General features: G+C 54.6%; 1 protein-coding gene across 3 annotated transcripts in view; it reads right to left on the reverse strand.

The window, feature by feature from the left end:
* Nucleotides 1-763: 763 nt before the first annotated feature.
* The window catches only part of RBM19 (RNA binding motif protein 19), a 91,655-nt gene continuing 71,348 nt past the window's right edge, over nucleotides 764-21,070 (reverse strand). For all 3 annotated transcript variants that reach the window (XM_026119205.2, XM_026119204.2, XM_064522312.1), the window contains exons 24-25: nucleotides 16,067-16,191; nucleotides 764-1,171 (exon numbers count right to left, since the gene is read on the reverse strand). In XM_026119205.2, the coding sequence (XP_025974990.2) occupies nucleotides 16,100-16,191 (92 nt within the window). In that variant the 3' untranslated portion in view covers nucleotides 764-1,171; nucleotides 16,067-16,099. The remainder of the gene's footprint in view (nucleotides 1,172-16,066; nucleotides 16,192-21,070) is intronic.

Below are 21,070 nucleotides of genomic sequence, written 5' to 3' on the forward strand. Positions count from 1 at the left end.
TTTGGTGCCTACCTTTCCGGCTCCTATGGGAAACGTCAGCCTAAATCACGGTCCCCGAAACCGTCCCCTCCAGACGTCACAGGCCCACAGGCATTGAAGGGCTCAGCCCCCACCAGAATCAGTGGCACTTCTGTGGCCTCAGGCTCAAACCAAGATCATGCGAGAAAACCAATCCAGACATGCAGCCTGGAGAGATATAATCTTCCAAGGAGGTCTTATGCCGTTCTCCCACAAACAAATCTAAAAACGGGGGATGCTGGGATCATATCTAGTTCTCGGGGACGCAAGGCAGAAGGCAGAGCTCACCATGGCAGCGGAGAGATAGGGAGGTTTTGCAGAGGTTTTTTTTAAAGGTATGCAGTTCTCAAAAAGAAAAAAAAAGGCCCAGTGTTTGCAGCCAACACGTGTAATCTGTTGCAGTCCTTGTCAGACAAAACAGTTTTGCCGTAAGACAGCGATTCCCAGAGGGGAAAGGGGCGAAGTGAAAATACTTTATCAGCTGCGTACATATGTAAAGCGGTACCCTGGTTGAAAAGCAAAGCCTCTTTCCCTTTGAAAGCAAGGAAGGGAGAGACGGGAGGCAATTGCCTGAGAGCACGGACAGAAATGACACAGGCACAAAGCAGAACGCAGGAAACCCTGGGCCTTGCTCCTAAAGTATGCTTATCTTCCTATCAGACTGAAATAACTACCTAGCTGTGGAGAATAGAAATTCAAAAACAACTCTAAACAAACCTGAGATTCAGCCAATTTTGGAAAACTCTTAAAATATATGTATGTCTTTTAATGTACACAAATTATTATTTAATTCAAACATTAAGAAAAAATTCTGCTGGAGTCTCTGGGGGTCAGCAGGGGACCTTCCATTAACTGTCCAAATTTCTGTGCCAAGAGATGCAGAGTTTTCTGAGGTGAAGGAAGTCCCATCCCTGCCCGGTGCCTGCTGCTGATTTAAGAGGATTTCCTCAGGTGTGAACCGTCCCCAGACAAGGGCTCTTCTTCTGCTCTGAATTCAAGGTCTGTTTGAAAGGCTCTGAATACTAAGACCCGGACTTGAAGCATAAATCAGCCCTCTGGTCCACAGGACGTGCGAAGGGCTTCAGATGGCAACAAGTGTGTTTACCGCAGAACAGCCAGTGGAGGTTTCTCCCTCTGTCCATCAGTAGGTGACCTGAGAAGAAGGAAGAAAAATTAACGACATGTAGCAGTTACCTGTCATCACTGACGAGACAGCGACCCGCAACCGAACGCGCTGCCGTCAGGTTTGATTTCCCCAGGTTTGGCCGCGCTGTGACGGGGCCAAGCGAGGTCCGGGGAGGGGGACGGGAATGGCCAGCCGCGTCTCCGGGCACAGCGAGCAGCCAACGCGCGCTTCCCGCCGGCTGCGAATGCTGATGCAGCCGGGCTGGGTCCTGCGCGCGGGCACAGGGTAAGCAAACGGGATGGGGGGAGGAAGAGAAAAAGGAAAGGAGAGGAAGAGAAGAAAGGGAACGCGAAGAGGAGGAGGGGGAGACAGAAAGAGCACGCGCGGGTGCCCATCTGGGCGATGCATCACATTGAAATTGTCCCGCATTAAAAATTCACCAGCCAGTGAATTTTCAAGGGATTTGTAGTAATTAGATGACAAAATGCTGGCAAATCTCAGGCTTGCCAAAGATGTTACTCAGGGGTCAAAGACTCGACACTTTTGGCTGGGTAATTTGTAAGTGTCAATCACACTCAGTCATCAGAGAGAAAGGAGAGATCTAACGGCTGAATTCTAACTAAGTCCAATGCTCTTGCCTTCAGCCACCCTGGCTGCGCTCACCCCCCGCCGCCCCCCTTTCATCTAATGCAAACGCAATCGTCGCCGCTCGCGAGGGACTCGAGGCACAGCAGCTTAAACACAGCTTCTCTTTTTTTTCCCCCCTGCTTTCATTTCTAAAAACTTCCCAATTTCGATTTTTCATCTCCAAATTTCTGGTGGGAGGAGCGCCTGCCCTGGTTTTCAGCTGCCTGGCGAAGCAGTTGCCCGGCTCGCAGCGTGCCTGCGTTTCCATCCCGTTTCTCCTGCCGGGAGCAGGATTCACGATTCGAGATCCTTCGGCAGTGAGCCCTCCGCTGCCTTGCAGGGGCTGAGAAACGGGTGGTTTTAATCGCTTCTTTGGACATGTTCTTAAAATTGCTCTTGCAGTGGAGTCTGTCTTCCCGTTTCCCAGGGCTGTCTTAGCCCAGTCACACACGCTGGTCTGGATTCGGCCAAGACGAAATAAAGAGGTTCCTGCCTCCAACCTGCCCATCTCTGCCTCCCTGCCGGAGGTTACCGAGCCTTCAGCTCTGCCAGCACAACTGCATGTGTCTGACTGTCAAAACAATCTGGGGCAATTTAGACACTGGTAGGATTTTGCTAACCCGGGTCATTTTGTAGGAGCAACCAAGGGAGCGGTTGCACTGGCAGAGCTGGCGGGGCGCATCCAGGCTCGGGGTGAGCTGGTGGCGGTAGCTCTTTGGTCTCCCCTGCGGCCAGAGCAGCACACCTGCCTGGAGCTCTAGGGGGAAAAGAAATTGTCATGTTTTCTCCTTCGCTGGCTTATAGATCAGACCACGAAATGCAAAATTCAGTTTTACCCAGAGTGTCACGAGAGATCTCTGCCCTGACCACACCACGGGACTGTTCCCACGGGGCTGGCCGCTGCCCTCGCCGGGGAAGTTTGCGGGGCAGGGGCCGCTTGGCTCGTACCCGGCGGACCCCCAACACACGGCCGTGCTGCTCATTAGCTGAGCTGTGATAGTGCCCACAGCCAGCCTGGGGGACGTGTCAACCAACGCACAGCGACCTGCACTCGCCAGCAGTTACAGGCGCGCAGGAGGTGACTTGCCAAGGCACGGGTGGTGGCAAGCTCCTCACTCCTTGCCCAGATGCAGGGCACCGCATCCCGAGGACCGCACCCCTCTGCACACCTTGCCCGGCCGCACCCGGCGCTAACGCAGCCTGGGCTTCAGCTCAGTCTCTTCCCTCCCTCCTCACCCACTAGCACGGTATCGCAGGAGGCGCAGGCAGAGGGCAGAAGTTTGGGCTGCCGCAGACGGGCAGAGGAGGACGGGAGTTGTCACGTTGAGCCTTGGAAGAGCTCTGACGAAGCGCCCAGCCCTCCGCTCCCTCGAGCATCTGGGACTGTCCGTCCGGCAGTCCCTGCTGCGACCCTGTCCCCGGGCTGATGGCCCTGGCCCGGCTACACCGCCGCACCCGCTCCTCTGCGGTGGCCCAACGCTGCACGTCCTGCAAACCACACTGCCAGCTCGGTCTGCGTCTCAACAGACGGATCAAACCCCTCCCTGACCCACGAAAGACGGGGCCTTTTATTTTAGGTCACCAAACGCCGGAGAGGCAGGTGCACAATTTCCTTCCCTTCGCTAGTGGCTTACAGGGATGTCCTCATTACACCTGCTAAATCCCATCCCCGTTTTTGGACCGTAAGGGGAGGTTTAAGCCGCAGGAAAGGGATGGAGGGATACAGGGAGGGCTCTGGCCGCCAGCGCTGCAGTGCTTTAGCTGCCGGGGTGTCTAGCACATCAGTCACATCCCGAGGAAAAACATTCTGCCTGCGTGCCCCGAAATGACTTTCCAACACACTTAAATAAGCCAAGTCACAGGGAAAAAAAAAAAAAGGCTCGTTTGCTCCATGCCTCCCAGTGTGCTAAATTTTCTGAGTGTCCTCAATCCAGAAGCATGAGGGGGCGGGGTGGAAGGGCAGGAGGAAAATCGCCTTTGGAAAGAGTAGCTGCAGTTTATTTTGAATCCATTGCAATTCCTTGCTGTAGGACGCTGGGACTGTAATATCGGGTAACTCAGCCAAGCGGCAGCGTGGTGCTCTCAAGCCATTGCGCTGCCCTATATAAGTGAGCTAAGGGGACTGTAAAAGTGGCTGTAGGTTTCTCCGCAATTTAAAAAGTCATTTAGCAGCTGCAAAACACTGCCTGACAACAGCCAGGCCTCCGAGGGGGATCCTTTCTTTAACTAGTCGATGGCTGGATTTGCAGATTCTATTATACATGTTTAAATAGCATTAATTATGGATTGAGGCACCCAGAGATCTGCATAAGTGCTTTCTGATTTTCTTTTCTTTGGGTGTCTTAACACAGTGATCTCTCCGCTTTCTTTTCCTTTTGGTGGTTTCTTTCCATTTCAGTGATGCCCCCTTCAGCCACCGGAGCTCATAAAACAGCAATGCCCTGTGCAGCTTTTTAGCCCTTTCCTGTACAACACTGATACACTTACAGCCTTACCTCCCCCTCCAAGAGCTGTTTTCCTCCCACCTGGACGGCAGAGGATACCGATGTGACCATGCATGCAGACACAGCAAGCGAAAAAAGCCAATTCTGGGCCTTCAGGCATCAGATTGGACCCTGACCTCCAGGAGAGCAGACTCCTCTCCTGCCTCCTTGCTTTCCTTTCAAACGTCGCAGACCATGGAAGAACCTTGGACCCTGAACGAGCGAGGCACTTCGGACAAACCTTTCCGACGGCAGCAGCCTGACTCGGGGTGCTGTTGCATGATCGGATTCACAGGCATTTCAGCTGCCTTTGAAAACGGACCTTGAGCTCGTTTACATGTTTTTGAACACGTTACTTCTCGCACAAATACCTACGGTGCATCTGAGCGGAGGGCCCAGCAGGACTAGGAGCAGCCACTCATCGTCCCTGCCTCGGATGGGGCTGAGGCCGACGGGGTCAACAGATCCCCCCTGTGCCTTGGTAGCACCGATTCTGGGAGCTCACCTCCAACACAGGCCAAGGCGAGCATGGTCACCGTCCTCGGAGACAGCAAGGAGGAGGGAACAAACTGTCCTCTGGATCCTCCGGGATTCGGACAGGGCAGGCTCCAACAGCAGGGTGGGAGGGAAAGCCTGACCACGGGAAGGTAGCACAGCCTGTGCAACAGAGGCTTTTAAGGCGACATTAGAGGAACATTTGTTGGGAACAAGCAGCTGATCTGCCGTAGGGAAGGACTAGGTGACCTCCTGAGCTCCCTTCCACTGCGGCTCCGTAAGGTGTAAGACGCTGGAGAGAAGTTTCCCACATTCCCCATTAATATCACCAGCCACTCAACAGCGCCCATGGGGCAACGCTGCCTCCTAATTGGAGTCTGCTGCTGGCAGATGAAGACTGATAACCCACCTCATTCCACCCGAACGGAGCTCCCAACGTTATCTCGCTCTCTCTTACAGGAGAAAAATTAACCACCAGACAAAGTAAAATCTAATTTTTACTTGGATGAATATGAAAAAAACTTCTTTTCCCCCACACAACCTCTACTAACACAGGCTAGGGACCTTCCTCTTACAGCCCACGTGTATGATGGGGCAGGAGTGCGAGTTAGAAACATGGGACGGGCAGCCTGTGGGTCAGTTAGGTCCTGGGGCCCTTCTGCAATGGGGAGGACAAGAAACCACTGCCTGAGGGTTGGGACACAGGCTGGGGTCCCCCAGCTACTGCTCCCACCACACGGACCTCCCTCGGCCACCACTCGCCCAATGCCGCGGCCCAGCCTGCGGGGGAACCGCCAGCTCCACTCTCCTCACCTGCCCTCTCCCCGTCTTCATTCCCGATAATCCCACCAGGACAGCTACAACCTGACCACGCACAGCAGTGACCCCAAAAGAGAGCTGATGCTAATAATGTGGCAAAAATTATGGACCACGGCACCAAGAGATCCGCACCCGGTTGTGCTCCTACACGAGGCCAGAGTATCTCCCTGCTGGAAGACACCAGCTGTTGAAATCCTACAGAAGGGGAACTCGGTTGCCTGCCTTTCTCCAAACTCCTCCATTCCCTCACCGTTCCTAGGTCTTGCTGACAGGTTTTTATGCTATTTCCCTGGCGTTTGGCACTGGTTTGCATATTTCATTGATTCAGGTCACATCGCGTACACATATGCCTCAGCCAACGTTTGTTGATATTCTCTCTGCCTCTCCTCCTAGCTCCAGTTTGGGGTGAAAGCCTCCCTTATTAGCCAATTTGGATACCCATTTACTGTGAATTACTGAGCCTGATTATTATTCATGAATGGATAAGTCTGAAATCTCAAGCCCTGCCATGCGATTTCTCTCCCTCTCAAATGCATATATTTAGGGAAAACAGGAGGCAGCATGTCTCAGCCACACGCAGCCACACTCCAGAGAAAGGAAAGCTGCAAAGTGGCTTCTCGCTATCCTATTTTATTTTCCAGCGAGGGTACTCAGACCTGCCGCAACCAGTATCAGCGCGCGCTTAAGGTGGAACGTGATGGTGCCAGGCAAGACGTTAGTCATGGTGTGACCCCGGGGTAAGTCCAGATATGCTGTAACATGAAGCAGAAGTTCACGTTCCCTAAGTCGTGAGCAAATCACCAGCCGGCATCTGAGAGCGCTGTCCTTGCGTGCAGTTGCAGCCTGAGGCCGTTCGAGTTTGCTGCTGTCCCCTTCCATTAAAGGGTCAAACTACCTTGAGTCACCTTGGCTCTGGCTGAAGCTAAGAGCAGGCCTGAGGACAGGCAGGTACTATGGACCGGCTGATCCACGGTAATTGGTCACGCAGTGGTAACTTGTCTGTGTGTCTGATCCCTTAGACACAGTCAGAATATTTTAATGCCGGCTGCAGGAAATGTAAAGAAGGGACTCGGGGCCCGGCACAGGCGGCCCGGGCACGGGAGGCTGGCGGCGCAGGGGTATCAGCGGGCTACGCCATCGTCTTCGCTAATTCTCCAGCAGGGGAGAAGCAAACAGGGCGCAGAACTGCAAGGGGCACAAGGAGGGAGGAAGGAGTACAATCATGAGCTGAAGAAAAGCAAGCCTCGACTGCTAGTTAAAAAGCAAGTTTGCAGCACACCTGCACCCCCAGCAGGGACCTGGACTGCAGGCGGCAGAGATTTAGGTGACGCGCACGTTACGCAGCTGCTCCCACCTGTAGCTCTGCACGGTATTTTGCAAATGGGGAAACTGAGGCAGCAAGGGGACGGTCTCCAGGTGAGAGCGTGCCAGTCAGGCAGCAGCATCTGCCTCAGGACAGCATCTTCCGATCCACGCCATCGCAAAGGAGCAGCAACCAAAGCACTAGCATGTCTGGTCTTTTAAAGCCCAAACCCTTACTGGATTTTTCCTGCCACATCTCGTGCAGGAAGAGAACTTCAGGTATATACAGCCACTGCACTCACTGCTTCTGCGAGCAGACAAGCAGAGCTAGTGGAGTTACAGGGGAGACGGGAATGGCTGCCAACACCAAAAGGCAGGAAGAAAGGCTTGAGATAACACAGCTCCCGCAAGGAGCCAGCAGCTGGCTGCAGCTCGGGCTGGAGAGCAGCAAGCACGATGCAGCAACGCAGGGAGATTTAAGCTGTTCCTGCATCCCTGGCAGCGAGCTGGCAAATGGCATCCACAGTGTCTGCTGCAAAGAGACACACTCAGGTTCTTCTTCAGTGCTTCCTTCTCCTCTGCAAGCCAGGCAAATGCCTGGATAGAAAACTCTCCCTTTTGCAAAGGCAGAACTGGACTAGAGAGAGGAGAACAGCTGAAATTTATGATTTATGCTCTGGCCAGCACCAGTGCAATAGAGATGAAAAGAAATCACCTGGATCCGGGCACAGCGATGGCAGGTGAATGACTCTGGCAGGTCACACAGCGCTTTGCGAGCAGCAGCAATTCGAGCACGCAGCTCAGGAAAACAACAGCTCCCAGCCCTGGACACTACCGGCCTGTCCATGCGCACACAGAGTCCCCCACCTCCTCCTGTCTGAGACGCAGGACAGTGCGGAAAAACACCACAGATCGTGGTCAAGACTTTTCCGAAGGCAATGAGTCATTTTGAGTAATCAAACAGGGCACCTCAACGCAGCCTGACTTGGAGAGAGCAGCGAGAACTGTCGCTCCTCGGAAATGCGCAGCCCTGAAAATGGAGGGACCTGCAGCACCTAGAAAAATCTGGACACGTTCAATATTCTCTCTGCGCTGACTTGGTTGCTGTCCCCTTAAGTAGATAACAGCCCACAGAGGCCTCTGGCAACAGGCAGTAATAAAGTAAAGCTAGTTTTACATTAAAATCCGTTAACCCTCTAATTCAGCAAAAAGGATGCATTTGAATAATATCCTAATCCAATTCCAAAGAAAGCCCTGAGAGGGGTGTACGGCGGGTGCACAGGGAAGAGTCGGTATCCGTCACAGCTACTGCTGCCGTCCATCCTGCCAGGGTCTCCCCCTGCAAGTAGCCAACGCAACATGGCAAAAACCCGCCTGCCAGGGCGGCAGCTTTCTATCCGGGATCTGTGGACCGCATGGGGATCATGCACCACATCCCAGGGCTTGCAGGAATTCAGGGACAAGCAAGTTGCTTGTCAGCAGGGCTTTACTCGGCTGTGCAGGGATCCACGCCACTGGAAAGGCAGTGAGAAGCAACGTGAATCATGAGAGTGAAAATCACCAATTTAAGTTCTCCGACGGGCAGAACACGGACAACTAGGGATGCAGCTGTGCCTTGGTATGGCAGCAGTGAAAACATTACGTCAGTCCTCCCCAGCTCAGATCAGCACAAAGCCACCCACTATTAACATTCTCAGCTAATATTAACCACCCTTAACTGCTCCCTTCCCCACCCCTGGCCCATGGGCAGTAGTCCTCAGGAAGGTGGACACCCAGTGCAGTGGTGTCTTACACCAGCCAGGAGACACTCTCCAGACCTCTCCTGCTGGAGCCCGAAATAATTCACGCAGCCCTCAGGACTGTAACATCTCCAGCACCTCTGGTTCTCTCACCCACAGACTGAAGGGTGCAACAACCTGGCCAAGACCAGAAGCTTGAAACCAGGCTGTTCATCCAAGGCTCCCTCTGGAGTCAACAGGGAGAAATCAGCACATCCTGGACGCAAAGTATCTCATCCTGAAGTTGACTCACAAAGCAGATCAGCATCATATCCTAAAAGTGCCCAAATTTCTGCATGGACCACAAGGCAGCCTAGGGGTGACTGGTCACAGGGTGGCACCTACACTGAAAGCGCAAGCGAGACAGAAGGTCACCAGCTGTCGTGTGCCCAAGGTTATGAAGATAACAGTGGCAGAGCAAAACGATGGTTACCAGTGTCCCAAGTTCTCCACAAGCACTCCCTGAAGTGCCCTTGCTCCTCTGTAGTGCACTATTTGCTGATAACATACTTCCCTCTAATTTATACACACTGAGAAGTGTCTCCTGCTACCATGTACGTCTCCACCGCTACCACTGGAGATAGCCTCCCCGACAGCTGGGCACTAAAGGATGTCTGGATGATCGAGGAATCAACCAACAACCTGTTTGAACTGATATTTTCTCTCAAACTGAAACTTTACGCACTTTCAATCACAGCTGAACCCAACGGGAACTGCACGGAGCTATTCGCAGGCTGACTCCAGGCAGGGAACATCTGACTCTGCTCCAGGTGCTTTCTGGTATTGCCAACTCCTCTGCAGCATGCAGCACGGTGTGGCAAACTACTGTCACTCTGAGTCTGTTCTTCCTCGCAACCTGAATGACGCAAAGCCGACACACGGGGCCCGTTCCTCATCTCCTGCCAGAGGTCCTTACAGATGGGGAAAGACCAAAGGAGAGAGAAAGTGTGAAGCACAGAATCACAGAATGGTTGAGGTTGGAAGGGACCTCTGGAGATCGTCTAGTCCAACTCCCCTGCTCAAGCAGGGTCACCTAAAGCACACTGCCCAGGACCCTGTCCAGGTGGCTTCTGAACATCTCCAAGGATGGAGATTTAAGCTCTCCCTGCATCCCTGGCAATGGGCTGGCAAATGGAGCACCCCACTCAATGGAGAGGAGCAGCCGGAGGAGTGAAACAGAAAAGGGTCTGAGCTGCATCTATCCCAGCTCCAACTGAAAGCACTGCTTTTTGTCCCAGAGGTTTGCTTAAATACCCTACTGACGTATTTTAAACAGCGTGAATAAACGCCCTTTTTGCTCAAGTGCTGTGTGCCTCAGACTACAGCCTCTTGTGCTGCTCCAGGTCTGCAGAAAGATCTGCAAATTGACAGGGCAGCTCCGCTAACTTCAGTGGCCAAACTTTCACCTGCAATATTCAGAATATCAAAATCAAGTGTGTGGAGGCGGGGGAAAGCCTTACGCCAGCCTCCTGCACCCGCTGCCAAAGAGCTGAAGAAAAGGCTCAACCGAGCCCTCTTCCCTCCATCTCTCCATGTTACATCTGCAAACAGGGAGGGGAAAAACTCCTGTCTGGACCCCAAACCACAGCCACGACTGGAGCTGGCTCTGCAGCCTGCACAAAATGGGGTCGATTGTTAATTTGTGGTTTTTCAACCGAATTCGCTGTCCCGCTTCCTCCCACTGTAACTGCTCCACATTTCCCTGCCTCCTGACGCGCACCAGCTCCAGGTCTTCCGCCGACATGCAGCGAAGCGCCGGCAAAGGAGCTGCCGACCCCCAAGGTCAGCTCTCGAAGCCACAAGCGGGGCAGCACAGCGGCCAGGGCTGGACCTCAGCAGTGACCCCACTGCCTAGTTACAACAGTTCTCATATTACCATTTGTTAGAAATACAACTTTTACAAATAATTTTTACTGCCTGTGCTAAAAGTAACTATTTTTACTCCTCAACAAAATAAGCGTATTAAGATAGTGTTCAGCCTGAGAAGCACTGCATAGGTTAGGGACCAATGAGAGACTATTTCCCATGTTTAACTATGTAGACAGTTAAAGAGTTTGCATTATTTTATCATCAGGATCATTTCAGACAAAAAAAAAAGGCAGTGGGGAGTGATGAATTTCATGAAGACCTACTTAGGCTTTCATTGGAATTCAAATTAATTAGCAGATAAATGCCTGTTCTCAGAAAATTCATGTCAAACGTGCTGTCCTTTTAGGGGTGCAATATGTGGGATTCTTAATATCTAACAAAGAAGTCGAGTCTTTGCTTGCAGAGTAGAAATTAACTCAAACTGTACTCCAGAGCTGTGATCAGCACTTCCATAATTAATGTACATACATATATCTGTACACACATACACAGCCCCCCCAGTACACATCAAATAGATTTCTTTGATACCAAATTGTCTGAAAAATTAACCAATGTCAAACTGCTCCACAAGATAAGTATCATTAAGGGAAAAAGAAAATCTTCATTATGTTTGAAGGTATGGAGAAAAAAACCCCTCATGAATGTTTTCCAGCTTGTTTCCAGACAAGGAAATAACATGTTTTAAAACATATCAAAGGGTTAAATTAATTTTCATTAAAATTTAAATTTGAGCAGGCTCCCTCTCTTCTTCCCTCCTTCCTCCCCCTTTGAACGTTTGACTGGCAACCATTTCATATTTCAATCTCGGCAGAACAAATTGAATTAGATGTTGAAACCAAACTCTGCTCTGTTCTCTAAAGCCTACATGCTCTGCTTGCGCTAATCCTTTTCGTCGCTGCTGCAGACCTCAGAGACGCGCAGCAAGAAATCTGCCCCGCCACAAAAAGACAATGAGGGGAGGGGAAAAAAAACACAGGGAAAAAAAAAGCAGGAAAAACCAACCCCAACCCGCAACCCTGCAAAGCTTTGCTGAAACGGGCTGCTGGGCGACACGTGCCTGCGAGGGACCCTGCCCAGCTCCTGCGTCCTCTGCTCGGTCCCTGCCCATCCTCAGCCGAACTGAACGCCGCTATTTGGTCCTTGTCCCTTCTGGATGCTGAGGCACCTTTCTGGTCTGATCTGACTCCCTCCAGTCTTTCACCCAGAAACATTTTTCCCATGAATTTTGGGCGGTTTTTCACCACCGCCACCCTTTCGCGGTGCCACGCGTTCCCCATCCTTCCGCCATCTCGTTTCCAATCCCCCGCCCGAGCCACTCGGCAGCTCGCCCACCAAGAACCGCGTCGTCGCCGTCTGCCCCGTTTTCCCGCTGTGAGACCGCCGCGCTCTCCATGACCTCAGAGCCGTTCTGGGACCCGCGGCGCAGATGGCGAAGGCGGCGGGGAGCAGGAGACGCATCAGGAGACGGGAACGCCGCTTATCAATGCCAAGCAAAGAAAGAAAAGAAGAGATCCCCCGCGCCCTGACGAGCTCATCGCCATTGTTACGTCCCTTCCCAGCTCCCTGACACGCTGACACCCCGTTTGACAGCACTGCTCCCACACCCGTGCCTCAGTTTACCCGCCTGTTTAATGGGCGCAAATACCCGCCTGCTGCGGGGCAGGGCTGATGCTCAAACACTGCGCTAAGGGACGAGCTGTGCTACACCGCAGAGGTCTCGAGGGGGCACCCCCCGTTTTGGGGACCAGCAGCATCGGGTCCTGACGGCGGAGGGTGGGTTTGGGACCTGGCGGCGGCTGGGACGCAGCAGCAGAGCTCCTGAGGTGCTGCGTGGTTCGGGGGACTGGCGCAGGGTGTTAAAGCTGCGGCAGGTCTCAGCGCTGAGCTGCAGCCTGAATTACAGAGGTAGCGTAGCCCACCGCGGCCACCTCCGTCGCTTCCTTCTCCGGGCCCTCCCGAAAACCAGGCAGAGCCTGCGAGCCCCACGTCAGCTTCTGATGAGCGCCGGGCCCTGCGGGAAAATCGGCCTGATTGCAAGTGCAAGGCTGGGGTGGGTTTGCAGGCACCAAAGCTGCAGCGACGCTTTGGCAAATGGCACAGCAAACGGCACGGGGACGGCAAAACCCCGGGGACCCAGGACGGGCAGCAGCAGGAATATGTCCAAAGCACCGGGCCTGCCTCGGCGTAAGCAACACTACCTCTCCTCTCCCTCCCGCGCCGCTGCGTCCCCTCCCCGCGCCTTCCCTCCGGCTGGCTTCTCGAGAAGGTGTTAACGGCACATACATCCGGAAGCATCCTTAAATTAGAGCCGTTCCAAGGGAACAAATGTTATCTTGAGGCCCTGGTACTTATTCCAGATGCACTGCGTGAAGCAGACAGTTATTTAACCCAACTCGGATTATTCCTGTGGTCACGTAACCACCTTCCCGTTTATCAGCAGAGCCCCGGTGCTGTGCATGCTTCCGTCACCGGCGGCAGCCCGGGAAGGCGGCCGCATTAGGGAGGTTATTGGTCGGCTCTGGGCCCAGATGCGCTCGCTATTCAGGAGGCCAGCAGTGTTGTGGGTTTAACAAAAGTCCAATAATAAGTAAGGTTATGAGCATCCCACTGCTAGGTGTATTGGGTACCGCCTTGCAACAATAGGCAGATATTGCTGGGAGGAAAACAGCCTCTCCGGCGGTAATACGGATCGCGCACACAAACACACGCCACGGAGCGCCGGGCGGTTTCCCGCTGGTGGCGTGGAGGAGAGCTCAGATTTCCCCCCTTCCCAGGGACAGCCCGGCGTCCCTTCGGAAGCGTTCGGAGTGGCAGCGCACACAATGACACTTCCCCTTACAAACAGCAGGTTTATAGGCAGAAGCGTTTCCTGAGCTGCCCCCCGAATGGAGCCAAACTCCTGGTGGCCTTCCCAGAGGCCTCCTGGGGCCCATGTTCCATTTTGATGAGCTTTAGGAACCTACGTCATTTATGTGGCTATAAAAATTGGAGCCAGAACGTGTCAAATTTGTTCCTTGCCAGTGCTGAGAAAACAATAAATCCTGCTAGAGGAAGCAATGCAATAACTTTCCCTCCAGCATGTAGGATTTGTCAGCCCAACACCCTGAATCACCTCCCGGCAGGCAACGGGCCAGCGGGGCACCCTTAACTCTCTTCCCCTACTCGAGTTTCTCTGCACAGCATCCACCCCATCGGAAAGCACCAGCTATTCTGCCCATCGGCAAGAGAGATGAGCCCACGGCAAGCAAACACATAAACAGATTGAAATGGGGAGCGGAGGGAGGTCTGGACTATCCCTATGTTCCCTTCCTTCTCCTTTTGGAGGAGGTGTCCAATTAAAATCAATCAAAAAACCACAGAAGTTGAGATTCTTCCTCCCAAAAGGGGGGAGCAGGGCTGAGTCTGAAGCCCAGCAGAGCGGCAGGCTGGACGGATGCCGGTCTCACGGCCCCGGGTAGGGAAGGACGAGGCAGACAAGCCAGCTCTGCTCTCCTGGCCCTCGCACAAGAGCGTGAAGCGGCATGGGCACACGCGCGGTGCCACCACAGCTCTCCCTTCCCTGCAAGCCCCAGAAACCCAGCAGCTGCAAAGCAAATCAAGGACAGTAGTGAATGTTTTGAGGGGGTGGAGAGGGTTAAGAAATAGGGCGCATGTGCCTGTTTACTCTCCAAGCTTCCGGCTAACAGCAGTTCGAGGATATCCCAAGCCAGTAATTCCATCTGGACTACAGTGTTTTAATAGCTACTGATGGGCTTATTCTTCCTGAACTTGTCTAGTCTCTTTTGAACCCATGCAGGATTTGCTAGGAGGTCTCAGGATGAGGTGGAAGGGTTGCTAAACTGTACGCTGTTTGACGGCAGGAGAGCTATTTGGGCCTGGCTCCCTCTTGCCAATCTATGTCATCTCTGGCTCTCTAGCCTCCAGTGATGCAACTAAAAGAAGACACATGCCAAGAAGGAGCAATGCCAATCAGTACTTGAGACGGCATGAACCAGATACTGTAAGCAGCTTAACCAGTCAAAGGGAGAAAGTGGTGCAATTACTGGAGTCCTATTACATCTCACTCGAGCCTCTGTGCCTTCTGTTTTTTTTTTTTTTTTTAATCATATCTCCTTGACTTGTTTTTCTTTTGAAAGTTTTCTCCCAACGGGATTGACAAGTTTTCCTCTCTGCCAAATGGGTACATCTCACTAGCAGAGAGCGCAACATCCCCCTCCACGCTGCCCTGCCAGTTCACCCAGCCATGGAGAAGTCGGTCTTGCCACCGGACAAGGCTGACGTCTCTCCTCCACAGTGCCCTTGGCCTCTCTGTCAAGGTCCAAGCTGGACCTCGTTGTGGCTTACTCTGCCACCAGCACCTTCCCTATAGGTGCTGACAACTTCACTCTGGCCAACTGAGCAGAAATAACTGCAACTGCAAGGAAACCGCTATCAAGAGATGCCTGGTTGCTACAAACCTAGCATCAAGGGACACCTGGCCTGCACTTGCCAGCCCCTGAGCTTGCTGATCCCTTCGAACAGCAATAACAGAACTACACTGCTTTTTGGGTGGGTGGTGGAAGAAAAACCCAGCTTTGCCCAAAAGCCCAGCAGCCAGCCAGCCCCCACAAGCAGCCAGCCAGCGTCCGAGTGACCCTGGGGCGAATGGTCCCCTTGGAGCGAGCCACGGAGGTCGCCAACGGTGGCAGGGGAAAGGTATTTGTCAAACTGTCTCTTTTGTGGCAGCAGCTGCAGGTTGGTCTCTAGACAGGCTCTTTTTTGGCAGCCCATCGGTTCTCCCACAAAGAGAGCGAGGGACAATTTGCGATTTGACAGCTCTGCTGGCTTCCTTGTGGGAAGGAAGAGAGGCTGGGGAGCATGTAACAACACAAGCAGTGCACACACTCGCTTCAATTTGGAGCCTAAACAGCAGAACTGAGCACGATTCTGGGCCGTATCCCCTGAGACCATGGCAAATAGCCTGCCAGGACGAAAGTGAAGACAGGCAGTGGGGTGGGATCCTCATGCAGGGGCTGCCAGCCTTGGCAACAACACCAACAGGCACCAGGACCTGGGAACTCCTCGTTCCTCTGTTCTGCTCAGAGATTTCACAGCATGTCTGCTCCATCCCAGGCACTTAATACCCAGCGTTTCCCCAGCTGAGGGCTCTGGGCTTATGGGGGAGCCCCGGGTGTAATCTTTCCAAAGTGCTGTGGGACGTGTGGACGTGCACCATTAAGAAACTCAAGAGCTGTTGCCACATGCAAGGGAAGCTTGTCCTCCTCCTGTGCAGGGCCTCAAGGTTGCAAAGCTCACCAAAGAGTCACCCATTTCTGAACTGCTGCCAAGTAGCTCTCTCATCACCACCATACCTGTACCGACATGCTTGCCTCGATCCCTGCAGTTACATATTTACACCTTTCTTGGGCTGTATGTCCATGCCATGCATGTCCCAAGAGCTTTGTTCTCCTTCAGTGTCACCCAGTGTTGCCAACCTTGACACAGCCCAGTACATTTTTGCATGGAGGGCTAGTTCTTCCTGCCACCGTCCCCAGTGCCCAGGTACCCACCTCTCTGGACGCCTGGCAGCTGCTGAAGACCAGCTAGTCATTCCCATCTTTGATGTTTTCCTCCTCTTCCAGCTGCTCCATGATTTCATCCAAAAGCTCCGATCGTTTTTTCTTCTTTGGGGAATCTGTCCAGGCCCAGATGGTAGAGAAGGCAATGTAGGAGAAAAAGAAAGGCAACAATTACAAGCCAGGCCTCGCAGCACACCACTGTCAAGGAGAAACCCCAGCCCAGAGCCACATGGGATCTGTCTGTGCTGGGCACAGCCTGCTATTCCTAGTGGATTTAGCAGGGGAAATCTCTGCTGCCTCCTGCCTCTCTGCTTGAAGCCATGGACCATGCAGGAAAACTACCACCAACATACTCTGTTTGTAGGCTGCTTCTTAGGTGAAGCTACCAAGAAGACCACCCCAGCACTACGACGATGGATGGAGACTTGGAGCAGCAGAAGTCCAGGCACAGCCTGTTCCAGCCTCCGAGGCAACTATATGAGGGTATTGCCTGCAATGGGGAGAGAACAGGGCAGGAGCGTGCTGGAGTTGGGGGTGGCTGTCCCTGGTTGTCACAGCACTGGGGACAGCAGAGCAGGCCTTCGGAGGGGATCTGGGCAGCCGGATAGATCCCTCCCCTTGGAATCTGTGCAAGAAGGGCTGGGATTGCACGTGGTCCTCCTCCTTGGGGAGACGGGGGTGTCTGGGAGAGGCAGAGAAGAACCCACCAGCCAGAGGTAGAAGGAGACAAGAGCATGTCAGGAGAGAAAGTGAGAGGCAATCGACACCTTCCTCACCAGGTGAGTAGACAGGGAGAGAACGGGATGCCTCGTCAAGCCCTGGCCACTGCCAGGCTGTCTCCTCATTAGCTCCATCTCCAGCCCTCCTCATCCCCTTCCCTGTTAAAGCCCCTCAACCATCATTTCCTTCTTCATAACAAGCAGGCTCCGGCAGAGCACAATAGCCTCTGGAAATTGGATTTGCAGGGAGGTAACTGGCGGCAGTAAGCAGAAATGCAAACGGCAGACGCGGCAAAGCATGAAGTATGGGCCAGTCACCTCCTGGCCGGCAACAGCAGTGGGACTCGGCCACGGAGAGCAGCTTCGTTCCCAGCTCTAAGGCTTTGCTGGGAAGCAACCTGCCATGCTGTGTGCACAGGCTCGTCCTTAAAACCCTCGGTGACGCCAGCCCGTCCCATTCACCCCAGTTTGCTGATCACATGTCAAAGAGAGGTCACAGGACCTACCTAGACACAAAGCTGGGTTCAGCAAGGCTCTTGGCAGGACACAGACCCGTCCACATGGTTGCGGAGACACACAACGATCTCCAGACCCTGCGGCTCAGCCCGTATCTCCCGCATCTGGCGAGAAGCCCCGGGGCGGTCTCACCCCTTGGTCCCCCACACTGCCGCCAGCGAGCCGACCCCTGTCACGCCTGAGGACCTCTTCTCCTCGCTCGCTCCCATGCCGCTGGCAGGCAGCACCGTCCCCCGTGACCCTGCCAGTGTCTGCAGACCGCAGCCGGCCACGGAAGCCACAGGGAGCTTTCCAGGCACGGTCCGATCCGCTCCGGACACACGGCCCCACACGCTCCCAGGCCCCCGGGCACCGATGCCTACAGGGGTGTCGAGGGTCACAACGCACCAAGACAAAACATGCGCCCTTGAGCAAGGGTCCGAACCCCCAACATCAGCACCTGGTTGAGGTGGCAGCTAAGCCACTCGGCCCACGCGCTGACGGGAAAATCGGTGCTGCCTCGTCCCCGACGGGCAGGAACAGGAACGGCCCTGCGGGCAGGAGCCAGCCGCAGCCCCTCTCCCCCCGCTCCCCCCCACCCGGCGGCTCTCGCTCCCGCGAAGCACATGGCGAACAGCTGTCGAAATCCCGCTTTCAGACATCAAAAGCCTCGCTGGGTTTCGCAAACAAACAAACATACCAGAGGACTGAAGAAAAGGTGTAAAATAAATAAATGGAACAAGCTGTGCATTTTCTTTTAGTATTACAGCTGCTGCGGGAGATAAACAACAAGTAAATGTCACAAAACATCAATACAGAAGAAATTAACCTGACAAAAGCTCACATCCCCCCTCCTCTGCCTCCCCCCACCTCCAAACAATTTTGCATTTCTGGAGTTCCCATCTAATGATTTTATTTTTCAATTAATTCCTTGACAGAATGCCAGGATCCGGCTCCCTCCTCTCCCTGTGCGGCGGCAGCGGGGAGACGGGGGTGCCGAGCCCGCGCAGCCGTTCGCGGCTCCAACTCGGGGCCGACCTTTGGCGGGTGGCAAGAAGCTGCGGGGTCCCATCAGGAGGGGAGGAAACCTGAAGCGTTAAAGCGAGGAGCCCAGCGGCAGCTCTTTGCAGCTCCGCCGGCGGAAGGAGCAAGGGACAATCGAGAACACGGGGAAGCGCAAGCTCCGCGGTCAGCCGTCTCCTTTACTCTGCCCACCGTGCCCAGCTCCGGCACTGGCTCCCAACACCTCCTGCTCCCCGCGGTTGTCCCCGCATGAGTATTCAAGAATTAGAAATAGCATCAATCGCGGTCTTAATTCCCAAATTCTCTGCAGATACAGTTTTCCCCTCTCCATCTGCCAGACTCTTGCAGATATCCCCGCGATGATCGGGGCTCTGTGCAGAAGAGGACGGGTGCACGTGCACACACCTATGATCAGCGTTATATTTCAGACTGTTGCAAAACAGGACCCGACCTGTTTGGCAGGAAGGGACTTTGGCCACGGAGCAGCAGAAGCTGTGTGCCTGGGGCAGCCGGGATCTGGGGCACTGCAAACAGAAAGGAAACTCCAGTGCAACTGAGAGGCAAATGCAAAATGAAACGCAGTCTGAAAGCAAACGCCGAGATGCCCCCAGCACCGCCGCCGAGGACGGCAGCTCACCTTGGCGGCCGTGAGCCGGACACAGCAGCACGCGGGGGCCACAGCTGCAGCAACCTCCCTGGACGGCGGCTCGGAGCCGCCCCCAACGCCGGGCCGGCCGCACAGTGCGGCGCTTCTCGTGCCCCTCAGCGCCCGGCTCTCGCACCTCTAACGCCATGGCCAGACCCCAGGAGAGGCCGCCCGGCCCGGCAGCGCGGTGCACCCGGACCCAGGGGTCCTGCAGCGCCTGCAGCCACGTGCGCTGGGGGGTTGCAGGGCTCCGCTCCATCGCGCTCGGGGCAGATCAAGTGGCAAAGCAAGGAAGGGCTGGTATAAAACCAAGTGGATTTATCGGGAGCACACGTGAACGGGAGGAGGCTTCACTGGAGATTTGGGATTTCCGATACGAAACAAATAAAGGCAGCACTGGCCACAGAAGTGCCCCTCTCTCCAATACGCCCCAGCCCACGCTTACACCCTGATCCTCACTCAGCCCACTCCCACGCGACACAGAGAGGAGCTCGGCGCCCTCCCAGCAACGGCAGCACCCAAACCCCCAAGACACGATGCAGAGCCATCCCTTCGCCCCGCTGCGCTACCCTGACCCCGGCCACACTCCCCGGAGCACCCGGCTCCCGTGGCAGCTTGGGCACAGCCCTGCATGACAGGGCCCCAAATTGCAGAGAAACAGTAAAAACCTCGGCGGGCTGCACCGAATTCCCAGTGCAACCAGGCCCCCGGGATCGGGTCTAGCGATTCCCAGCTCGGCTCAGGCGCGGAGCTGCCTGGGAGCACAGCGAGCGGCTGCGCGGCTTCCTAACGAGGAGGGAAAACGCAGGGGGTGGGGAAGCGAATTGGTCCGACTTCGGTTGTGCTGCTCCGCGCTGGTTAAGGTTTGCCCGCTAACGATCCCATTTGCTTCCTTTAAACAATAGCCAAAGGCGGCGGGGGTGGGCCGAGCGGGGGATTACCACGGGATTATAGCGTGGCAGGGCTGCGGAGGCCACGCTAATCCTGCAGGGTTTTACTCTCTGGCTACGGCATGTGTTTGCATTAGTTACAGATGCTCTCTAGAAAAAAAAAATTTAAAAAAAGGAAGAAAGAAGAAAATAAATACAAAGGGAGCAAAACGGAGAGAAGGCGAGGAAGAGCAAGAGCCCCGTCACGCAGCCGAAAGGCAAAAGGAGCGCTTGGAGGTGGGCCGTGCAAAGCAGGAGCAGTCTGGAAAAGCTTCTGGGGACCAGGCAGGGGACAAGACCCTTCCCACAGGACCTGGCCACACCGGCTCCAACTCCGGCATCCCCGGGGCCGGCGGGTCGAGGGCAGCCCGACGCTCCGCAGCCCAAGAGCCGGCTACAGAGAGGTCTCTCCCCACCAAGGGCATCGCTCAGCTCTGCTGCAGCCGGGACGCGGGCCAGGGTGCTGGTGAGGTTTCCTCTTCAAACCGAATGAAGAAATAAAAGGAGGCAAACGCATCGTACACCGGCATCGCTCCACCGGTGCGGACCGACGTTGGCAAGAGCTCCTCTGCCCCCGGCCAGACTGCTCTGCCTCCAACTGCGGCCAGCAGTGGCTGCGCGGGAGAGGACAAGAAACGGGTCAAGTACGGAGCGCTCCTTCCCCTGGCAAATCCTCTCGGCTTCCAGCAACCAGCTATAAATAACCAGTGGGCTCCTCATCTCGCCGGAGCGAGCTGCAGTGGGGCTCCTCTGATTTACACCGGCCCTGCAGCCTTCTGCTGAGCCAGAGGGTCTCGTTAGAAATATTTCTGCTCCGCTGCCCTCTCCTTTCTCGCCCTCTCCCCATGGCTCTTACAACCGAAACGTGAAATAGGTCCCCGGCCAGGCCCCTCTCCCCGACCCAGCTCATGCAATTCCGTTTATCCGCATGCCCGCCACCCTTCCCGAAGCCTCCGCTCGGCCCTCTTCCCGCCCCGGCAATAAAAGAAAGTCATTCTTTCCCCTTCCCGAGTCGAGCGCAAAATTCCCCATCTGTCAATTTAATTCTTTGATCGATGGGAAAGAGCAGGAAAAACGGCCCAGCACAGCTGGCTTCCCAAGTTAGCCCTGGTAGGATACCGCCAGCCCCGCTGGTGACGGCTGAGTGAAATGTTTGTGAAGCGCAGAGAACACAAGTCAATAG

This window comes from Dromaius novaehollandiae, chromosome 17 (genome assembly GCF_036370855.1).
Source record: "Dromaius novaehollandiae isolate bDroNov1 chromosome 17, bDroNov1.hap1, whole genome shotgun sequence".
NCBI classification, from domain to species: domain Eukaryota; kingdom Metazoa; phylum Chordata; class Aves; order Casuariiformes; family Dromaiidae; genus Dromaius; species Dromaius novaehollandiae.